This window comes from Crocodylus porosus, unplaced genomic scaffold (assembly GCF_001723895.1).
Source record: "Crocodylus porosus isolate Cpor-Errol unplaced genomic scaffold, CroPor_comp1, whole genome shotgun sequence".
NCBI lineage: Eukaryota > Metazoa > Chordata > Crocodylia > Crocodylidae > Crocodylus > Crocodylus porosus.
The window spans coordinates 6,836,718-6,847,360 of record NW_017728907.1 but is presented as its reverse complement, the minus strand read 5'-3'; the positions used below and the strand labels follow the sequence as shown (position 1 = coordinate 6,847,360).

The following is a 10,643-nucleotide window of genomic DNA, read 5'->3' as shown; positions in this document are numbered from 1 at the left end:
CAACCTGCAGTCTCTGCCCCCCAGCCATGCTGGTGCGCCTCACTCCCAACCTGCAGTCTCTGCCCCCCAGCCATGCTGGTGCGCCTCACTCCCAATCCACAGCCCCCTCATGCTGCCAGTACCCTGCACACCCAACCCACAGTCACCCCTCCAATACACCATGCCCCTACTCCTGACTTACAGCCCCTGCCCATGCAGCCATACCAGTGCCCCTCACTCCTGACCTGTAGCTCCCTGCCCCGCCAGGTCCTCTCACTCCCAACCCACAGCCCCCTGGCCCCTCAGTGCTGCCGGTGTCCTGCACCCTGGACCCTCAACATCTGCCACCCCAGCCCTAAAGGTGCCCCTCACCCCCGACCCAAAGGCCCCTGCCTCCCCAGCCCTGCTGCCCAAACAGCTCCTGTATTGTGAAATTGATCGCTCTCTTTCTCTCTCTCTATCTCTGTTTGCCTGGCTTGTCAGAGCCTGTGCAGGGAGCATGTGGCCCCCAACAGCCTGTGGCAGGCCAGTAGGGGGAGCCCCTGTGTTAAGCCTCCCACCTCACTATACCCGTCCACCTTCCAGACTTCACATGTCTTTCCAGGAGTGCCTAAGCCCTGGCAGACCCGCTCTCAAGCCCCACCACAGAGTCCGGGGGTAACATGTGCTGCCACCACCCTGGGAAGGGACTCTCTCAGCCCTGTGTCCTTGGGGAAACACAATGGGTACTCGATCCAGTACAAGCACTTGGGGCAGTTCCCCAAGTCGGGAGCCAAAAAGGAAAGTCTCCCTTAGTCTTCAGACCTAAGGGGCCTCTTAGGCATAATTTAGACCCACCCCTCAATATGTCTCCTACACCGGTCACAAAGGAGAACTTTATTGATTACAGGCAGTAGGGTAAGAATAGAGTACAAGATAAAACAATATCATAAAAATCCCATAGAGCAAAACAGTCTGGCTGAGGTAGCCTTTTGATCATGCATCTGAGTTACTGCCAGCTATATATCTAATCAGATCTTGAGTAGCTTACTCACAAGCATCATCCAGAGGCTGTTGGAGATTCCCTCTGGAGGCAGGCCATTCCTAGCTCATGAGATATGGGGGAGAGAGCCAGTTTCAAATGATAAAGCTCCTCTCTAAGTCTGAGTCCACCGCATGGCTGCAGCTCCCTCCTCCTGGGCAGTCTTAACTTATAAAGCCCCTGTGACCTTATTCACCTGGTCCAATGAAGGCCAGCACCTGTTGGCTGTTGGCCAACCAATTTGAAATACATCACTAGTTGCTGGGCAGACTCTAGCCCACTAGGTAGAAGCCTCTCACGCACGTAGGTGATACCAGTCACATAGGTTTCCCCGCTCCCTCAGGAATGTGTCCATCTCAGGTTACCTAAAGAGATAGGGTAAAGGTGTGTCTCCTCTGCTGGGCCCATCCTAATCAAATTGTCAGAGAGCAGAGATTTTGGGGAGAAACAAAGGTGGCTTCCTGCCATACAGCCAATCGCCTTGCTCGCTGCTCCCAGCTTGGAGCAGCCAGCCCCAGGGAGCAGAAAACCCGGACGTATGGTAACCCTTTTTATCTCTGTGTAGAAATCAGACATTAGCTCAACATACTTTACTTACCACAGTCTGGAGACACTCTGTGCCCCAAAAGTCCTAACTTTACTATGCTACATTAGCATTAAGCACATTCTGCTTGAATGTTTGCATTTTTGAAGTGTAGTTAACTCATCCTACATACAATAAATTGACCAGGCCTTAGCACATGATTCTAGGCTCTAGCATCCACCCTGGGACTGAATAGATGTGAGCACAACAACAGATCAATTTAGGCTAATTGAAAATGGAAATGTTTGTTTGTGAAAATTTTACTGAAGTTTCTTTTCTATCTTTTGTCACAAATTGTTGGCACAGATATTTATTAAAACACCTCTAATTACCATATGTTTCAGTCATGTAAGAAGAATTCCGCAACTATCCACGTTGGCAACTGGCAGCTGAGAATAACAGAGTGCCACATTAATTCTATTTAATTTATCTATTTGTACAGTGATAATTCCTGTGGACTTTTTAAAACAGAAATAAAATGGCTTCTTGGTTGCAGACTGGTCATCTCTTGTGCCAAAGAGTTACTTTTCATAGTTTGTTACCTTTTAATTGAGTGTGTGCTTAGAAACATGATATGCTTATACCAATGTAAGAAAGGAGATTGTTAACTCTTACACTGGTGGAATTTGCTTGAATCCAGAGCAGAATTATCCCAGAAAGGAATGCAGACATAAAACTGCACAACTGTGAGTGGTTTGTCCACAGATCTCTGGAAATAGCCACTTCTATTGGCAAACAGGCCACCTGCATCCCTGCCCGCTGTTTCATATGCAAAGTGCCAGGCAATAATAATGTGACTGGCTCCATTTGGACTGTAGCAAACTAAATCTTTACTTAAGTGCACTGTATTCAACGTTGCTGCTTGCAGCCATGTGGCATATTGTATGCCGAGAGCTGCTGCTCAACCCTCAAGCCCATGAAGCTTGCTGGAAGATACCAGATGTCACCCTCCAAATAACCCCCACTGACATCAAGGTCATGAAAATCAGATCACTTTTTAAATTGAACTGGCAAAACAAAAACAGGAACTATGAACTATGAATTAATTTCTGTAATAAACCTCACCCCCCAAAACCTGCTTTACTTCCTTTATATAAACCCTCACAGTGTTTGTTTTGCTAGTAGCCCTTGTAACAATGTGATTTGCAATGTGTTCTGAGGGTTTATCTGATTTAGGACTTTCACTGAAATTTAGTGTAAATATGACTTTCTGAATGCTTCTGTATATCTGGGCTGTACAATGAATAGCCCACCCCTGACTTAAGTGACTCCATTCTGAAGCAGTTACTCATTAGAAATTTAGGAATAACTATATTAGGGTAAATTACACCACTGTATATGTTACATGTCCACAGCTCCTAGATTTCCCTCTACAGTAATGTTTTGCTCAGTGCAAACAGGCTATTTCCTGGCTCTTCTGCCACCTAGCGTTGGTTAACCATAATAGCATCTACTGTAGACAACTACCTCCAGACACAATGTTCTCTGTGCTAGACACTAGTATAAGAGCGTTATAGCACAGCACACTTAGCACAGGTTTTACCTGAGTATAGTAAACATTACCATGCTTTATTAAAAGTTAGAATGTGTTCAGAGCAGTTGCACAGTGTTGCTTACTACGATCAAGGACTATTAGTGTTAGCCTCTGCCCAGAGTCTTCAAGCATCCTTGGTGCCATATTGGGCCTGGACCCACAATCTGCAGACTGTTAGTCCCAGCCCCCACTGCCACATGAGAATCTTGAACTAGCTCCTCTGCAGTACGGGAACTGACAATCAGCTGATTTTTGATCCTGCTCTAAGCCTGCAGTAAAATCTTAAACCAGCTGATTTTGGTTGAAACCCCCACTTAGTTTTGGCTGCCTATGCTGGGGAGCAGGCGGGGAAGGGTTAACCTGCCTGCCTGGCTGCTGCTGCCACTGCAAGGCTGCTGCTCTTTGCAGGGAACCAGACCCAGATTGCTGCAGTAGAGATGGTTGGGCAGGCAGGTTAACCCTTCCCTGCCTGCTCCCTAGCACAGACAACGCAGACAACCACGAGTAAATGAAGGGAGAGGGGGAGGAAGACAAGGGAAGCAGTGAATGGGAATCTGGAGTACTAGGGAGGGTGAGAAGTTGAGCAATGGGTCCAATCCAGGCCAGAGGAAGAAGGAGGCAGGTGGAGTATTTACACTGAAGTGTAGCATAATATAGGCTAGGGAGCACAAATAAGAGATAATCCTGCTGTGGAGTGCTGTAACTCTGAGTTGCATAACAGGCACTTCTAAATAGTATCAGGTGTTAATGTGTTTACAACCCAGAATTACTGTGTAACAAGGCACTAAGACCAGTCTTTAAATAGCACGAACAGTATGTCCATATACGACATGCTATTGCGTAATCCTTGTCCTCCACTTCAATACTCTGAGCTCTTCTCATATATATGATTTAAGACACTGTCCCTGTAGAGATCCCTCACACAGCCCCTAGTGATGCTAGTGAGAGAAAGAAATGGAAGAGAAACAAAAATTACTAGCAAGTGTTATGATAGCTTATATCAGTGCAGTAAGTTACACTTACTGTGTTATCCTGTCAGACTACCTTATCAAATATATTTGTGTACAGTTGTTATACTATAAGTATTAGTAGTACCTTAGCATTGAAGTAGGTTGGGTACCTTCAGTACAAAATCCTAGTTAATATTCTGTTATCAAAATGAGAAAATAAGCATGTTAAACCAAACAAACCTCTGATGTGGTAAGTTTCTGAGATTCGGTTCTATAGATCCCAATGGGAATATCGCCTGAAGAAGAACAAAGCTTTTGATATAACCTGGCATATGTCCTAATCCAGAGATCATCTTCTGTGATTTTCATCTAGAAAAATGAAAAATAAAAATATGCTTCTTATTTTTCCAAATAATTTTGTTTCTTATTTAGCATAGGACTGTTCAAAAGCATCAAGGGTTTCCTCTCACACTTACTTATATATTAGTATTCTACCTTTCTCCCAGTGTTTCCATTTATTCTCTCTTATTTATTTTTGTTCTTTCCTTTCCTGTGTAATATTTCAAGCAAATAGGTGGACCTTTAAAAGAGGGCCTTTATATTTGGCATCTCATATCCAATGCTATTTCAAGGAGTTGATGGCAAAGTAAAATGGCTAGCAATACAAACAAGAGGTCATAGAAAGACTGAGAAATTCAAGGACTATTTTATGTTGAGAATCGGTATTTATCAGTTAGTCCAGTAGCCTGAATATTTAAAAATAAAAGCTGCATAGTGCATGTGAATAATGTAAGAAATGGACGTGAAAATGCTCGTATGACTACTGCATTAGCCTCATTTACAAAAGGAAGGCCCTAGAGACCCATACTGTGTGCATGCTGTGTAAGACACACTCAAACACCTTGCTACCGTATCTTGCCACAGTATATCAACTGGCATAAAAAGTACATTGTTAAATATTTAAAATATTTTAAACTTCTGAAAGAATCATGGTCACATAAATAATATTAGTATAAGGGGATGTTTCATATGAATAATTGCTTATGGTATTTGTTCCCTGTAGGTCTGATCCAAAGCCTGTTGATGTCAGCAGCCTTTGGATCAAACCTTTAGTCTCCCAGATACCTCAACATTTCCAGATACATCTCACAATTTATTCATGTTGTTTAGTGTCTTTTACTTTTCATTTTTGAGTTATTGAGGTGAATACAGTACAATATTTACAAGGCACCTGTAGCAATGAATTTAGTTTTCCCTTTATATATCAAACCCCTCTGTACAAAACTCTCAGTATTTTAGGAACAGATACTAGTCCAAATGACTTGCTTTGTTTCTCAAGATAAGTTGGATTAAGCGTACTGAAGTATATACGTTTCTGACATTTTTAAATGTTGGAGATATTGGGTGTGTCTACACGTCACCCTATGGCAACATAGAGATCACATCTGTCTACATGTGATTGCCAGCTACATTGCCATAGTAGCACACTCTCTGGCTATAGCGCACCACTATACCAATATAGTTGGGAAATTTACCCATGTGCAGTGCGCACAGTGCAGTGACAGTCCAGCACAATTACAGCTCATATGGTGATGGGTAGATATACCCACTGTACCCTAAAATCATCTAACCAGTTGCTACCATCTTTATCTGATACCTATGTCCTGATTTTGCCATGATTCTGCACCTAGTGCAAATTTATATGGACTAGATGATCTTGTGAAGTCCCTGCCAGACATACTTTCCTATGATCCTGTGATTCTGAGTGAGTAGGTTAGATAAGTCCTAGTCAAATGTTCCCTCAGTATAACTAATAATTTCTATGAAGGTAGGCAGTTTCATTTGTTAATTCACGTAAAAAAAAATTATAGGAAAAATATATTTTTTTTCTCCAAAACCATTATTTAAATGCCAGAAACTAGCATAACTTCTCCACTTCCTTACAGTTTCTAGAATGATATAGGAAGTTTGCTTTTTGCTTTGCAATTAGACAGAAGTGTTGAAAATTTCCACCTATTTTTCCTAACTAATTTTCTGAAGAGAAGGGAAACAGATGGAGTCTTTTTTTGGACTGTAATAAAAGAAATTACAGTACAAAGAAAGCAGAGGTATTTTGTGGAGGGTACAGAACCTTCTATGGCACTTTGTAACCATCTGATTTTTTTTTAACTTACAGAACAAAGAAACCCAGATCCTGGTGTGGTATCAAGTCCCAGCAGAAGTCTTGTGATAGAGATCATATAATCCTTCACAAATGACTGAAAGATTAAATGAGAAGGAGAGAAAAGGAAAAGTTTCAGTGCACAGATTGGCAGGTAATTAAAATTCACACACAACATGACTGAACGTGTAAACTAGAACATATATATCACAACTGATTTATGTTCTAAAATGTAACTCTGAAAGGGATTCTTTTTTTATAGAGGTACCAAATCTACTGCTAGGACTATTTGTACAAAAAATAAAATATGAACCCCCCACAAAGCATATAATATCCATAGTGGTGAATATAAATAGAAAATAAATAGATGCTTCCTAAGGTATTAAGCAGTGCATGGGATTTAGCTAGCTCGATACGTTTGGTACAAAAGTTTTATCTAAGTGAAAAGGTCGTGCAACTTTTGGAAAGATTAAAATAATGATTAGGACACTCTAAATATAATGCAAATTATGAAAAGGTAAGCAGTAGAGTCAGAATTAAAAATTTAGCCCTTCAGACTAGCTCCTTTTCCCACTGTGTCGTATGAGACCATGTGACATAATGCCATATATGATCTGTGAAGTAAACTTATGTATGTAAAGCAATTTGTTTTAGCATGTGTGAAAGACATCTTGCAAAACAAGATGTCTTAAGGGGAGGTTGTGTCATTTAGTAATTCAGAGCACCAGGAAAAATCCAGGGGAAACGTCTAAAAATATAACTCAAGTATAATTCAAAAGTCACAACAATTCAGAGGGTATAGAATGGATTTCCTTATCCTCCTTTCTTTGAAGGGTGCAATGTGATCTGCCGATGTGAAACCAGGCAGGTTTATGGCTTGGGACAGACATTACACATAAACTGGTTTCAGTGATCAGAAACTGGTTTAAACCTGTAACAGAATAGATGCTCAGTGCACATAAACCAGTTTGAAAATGGCTGAAACTGGTTTGAGATAAACTTGGTTGAATGTAGTATCAGACTTAACTGATTTGGATCAAACTGGTTTATGCAATGCTGTCCCACACCCCTTCCTGATTTAACTTAAACCAAAGTCCCTCTGCATGCTCTCTAGGCTGGACTCTCAGCTCCAGCAGAGTAGGGCTGGCCCTGCCCCTCTGCTCCCCTGCCAAACAGGGAAAAACAGGATCCCCCCCTGCCTGTCCTATTGGCAAGGACCTAAGCTGCAGAGTTGTGGCTGCTTGTGTACAGCAGCACCAGGGCTTGGAGGGGGCCAGAGTCTGGCAAGCCACCACCACTGGAGTCCACAGCAGCTTTCCTTGCCCTGCAGCAGTGCCCCCAACTGGGAAGGGACACGCACTTGGGGAAACTGTGACAGGTGCCCCATCACTGTTGCTCCCCCTTCTCCACTCTAGGAGCTGGGTGGGGGCAGGTGTGGGGCCAGAGCCCCATCTGCCAGGCCCCTTAGGTGAGGGCAGAGAGAGGCGTTATTCCCCCCGGGGCACCGTAGCAGGGTCTGCCCACCCCAGCTTCCACTTGTTCTGTGCCCAGGGCAAGCAGTGGAATAAGCCCCCTCCACCAGATGCCAGAGGGAGTGGGGCAGGAAAGGTTTTATTCCGCTGCTTGCACCAGGCACAGGGCAAGTGGCAGTGTCCATGGCCAGGGCAGGCAAAATCTACTGCGGTGCCCCGGGGGCAGAGTGGGGAATAACCCCGCTCTCTGCCCCCCACTCAAGGGGCCCTGCTTGCCAGCATCTGGCCCGTCCCCTGCCTGGCAGTGGTGAGGAGGCAATGACCATGCCATGGACAGCAGCCCATCTCATGGTTTCCCGAGTGCAAATCCCTTCCTGGCAGGAGTGGGGGGAACACTGTGGGGCAAGGAAAGCTGCTGTGGACCACAGTGGCGGTGGTGGTGGCAGCAGCTTGCAGGATTCTGGCCCTCTCCAAGCCCCCAGTGCTGCAGCACTGCCTGCTCCACAGGGGGCCCCCTCCCACCACCGGGGAGGGGCTCATGCTCCCAGACACTATGATGGGGCTGCTGCCTCCATCAAGGGCCCTGCCCCCCTGCCACTGCAGCGGCTGGGTGGGGTCATGGCCAGATGCCAGCTGGCAGGGCCCCTTAGGCAGGGGCCAGGGATTATTTCCCCTCCCTCCAGCATCCAATGGAGAGGGCTTATTCTGCTCCTTGCCCCAAGCCAGGAGCGAGTGGTGGTGGTAGAGGTCAGCAGACCACCTGTGGTCCCCTGTGGGGGTAGTGGGGGTAGAGGGAAGAATAACTCCCCTTCCTGCCCTATGTGCCTCAGGGGCCATGGTGGCCCACTGCTGCAGCAGTGATGGGGAAGCACCTGGCAGACCCAGCTTGGGTCCCTGCTGGTGAGACAGGGACAGGGGAATTAAACCCCTCTCTGGCCTGTTCAGCCCAGGCTGGCCACGCCCCCACAGCATAGCTTCCCTGGCGCCTGGCCTGAGCAACTGCAAGCGTGTGCTTGTAGGTCCTCAATCCACTGGGGATGTCTGTGCTGTTACAAATAAGTTCAACCTAGGCAGGTTAGACTAACCTACAAAGATTGAATCAATTCAGGATCCAGGTTTTTTGGATGTCTGTCCCTAGCCTCTGATGATCTTGACACTGTAGCACCACTGGGAGAGCCTTAAGAAAGAAATCTATGAGGCACATGAAGAAGCTCTAGGCTTCTCCACAAAGAAATGTCAAGACAGGTTTGATAAGAATGATAAAGAAATTCAAGCTTGCACTGACAGAAAACAAAGAGTCTTCAAAGCTTGCTAGAATGATAGCAACTCAAAATAAGAGTGAGACACACTGGCAAATTAAAATAGAGGCCCAGAGGAAGAATTGGAAGTATGAGAACCGTTGGTGGGAGGACAAAGCAAACGAGATCCAAAAGTTTGTTGACAGCCATGTATAGTTTTTCAGTACGACCAGAGCTATCTATGGGCCAAGTACACAAGGAGTCATGCCTCAGTAGCCTAAGGATAGAATAACATTGCTTAAAGACAGCTCCACCATCAAAGTACTGTGGAAGAAACACTTTCAAGAGCCCCTGAACTGATATTGTGATATTGAAGATAACACCATCAAAGCCATTCAACAACACCCCATTAATGACTACCTTGAAGACCCACCAACCTATCAACATGCTTTGAAAGCCACAGAGCTGATGAAGAACAAAATGTGGTGCTGATGGAATACCAGCTGAAACTCATAAGCATGGTGGAAAAACTTCTCTCACTAACTGCATGCCATTATTCTGAAAATCTAGAAACATGAACGGATTCCCAGTGAGTTGAGAAATGCCAGAATCATAACTATATTTGAGAAAGGAGATAGACTGGAATGCAGCAATTACCATGCCATTACACTCCTGTCCATAGCTGGGAAGATCTTTGCCCACGCTCAACTCAATAGACTCACTCCTCTGGCTGGAGCTTCTATTTGAGTCCCAATGTGGTTTCAGGGGTAAAATAGATAAGGGGTTTTGGTTTCATCCTATTTCTTGAGGAAACAATAAAGGAGAAATCCTAAATTCCTAAAAGGAGAAAGAAAAAGCTGCAGTGTGGAAATAATGGCAAGGAGAAGAAAATGGGAAAAGCAGATGTTTTTATGGCACTTGCTACTTGGTATATATGACACAGGACCTCCAAATAAAAGTAATTGGTTGGGTCAGAAGTGGAAATCTGAAGAAAATAATGGATGATTTAGCACAGAAAATGGGAAATAACATTTTATTTTAAAATGTAATTGTGAAGATCTCACTCCTTTAAATAATATGGTAGTGTTCTGGTTGAAAAAAGGATCCTAGCTGCCAGTGCCTGGGAACAAATATAAAATATTGGAAATACTTATGTGATGGCAGGAGTTAATGTTTGATGACAAAAATCTGTTTCCATAAAAGAGTATACTTGTTTATCTTCTTATAAAATAATACTTTAATCCTTGTTCATAATCTAGGGCAAAGTTAGACTGTGCCTTCCGAGTGAAAACATTTAATTCCAAAATGCAGAGCAATTGATAAATGGGTTTAAATGGAGTTGGTTTACCTCTGTTTTTTGCATCCATGTGTACTAGCTTATTTTCTGTACTGAGAGACTGTGACAAATGCACCTGACTACAAGAATCTGTTCTGCACCATCTGCATATTTTTTCAAAGTGATTTTATTTGTAACTACATTTGAGGTTTAAAGAATATATCTATCATGAAACTGAATAAATTTCTGAAAAAAACTGAGAACTTGGAGCCTAATCCTATAAAATGAAGTTGATTTAAAAAGTTTTCAGATGAGAACATAGTACTATAAGATGCATCTAGTGCAGGTGGATAGTAAAAGACAGGGTAGATTTGCATGTTATATATTAACCAAAGTATGAATGTGCACACATAAATACCCTTGCCCGCC

General features: G+C 43.8%; 1 protein-coding gene across 3 annotated transcripts in view; it reads right to left on the bottom strand.

Annotated features, from left to right (window-relative positions):
- KCNT2 (potassium sodium-activated channel subfamily T member 2) overlaps nucleotides 1-10,643 on the bottom strand; it is a 259,822-nt gene that overhangs the window by 25,870 nt on the left and 223,309 nt on the right. For all 3 annotated transcript variants that reach the window (XM_019530701.1, XM_019530703.1, XM_019530704.1), the window contains 2 exons: nucleotides 6,242-6,325; nucleotides 4,308-4,436 (listed from right to left, as the gene is read on the bottom strand). In XM_019530701.1, the coding sequence (XP_019386246.1) occupies nucleotides 4,308-4,436; nucleotides 6,242-6,325 (213 nt within the window). The remainder of the gene's footprint in view (nucleotides 1-4,307; nucleotides 4,437-6,241; nucleotides 6,326-10,643) is intronic.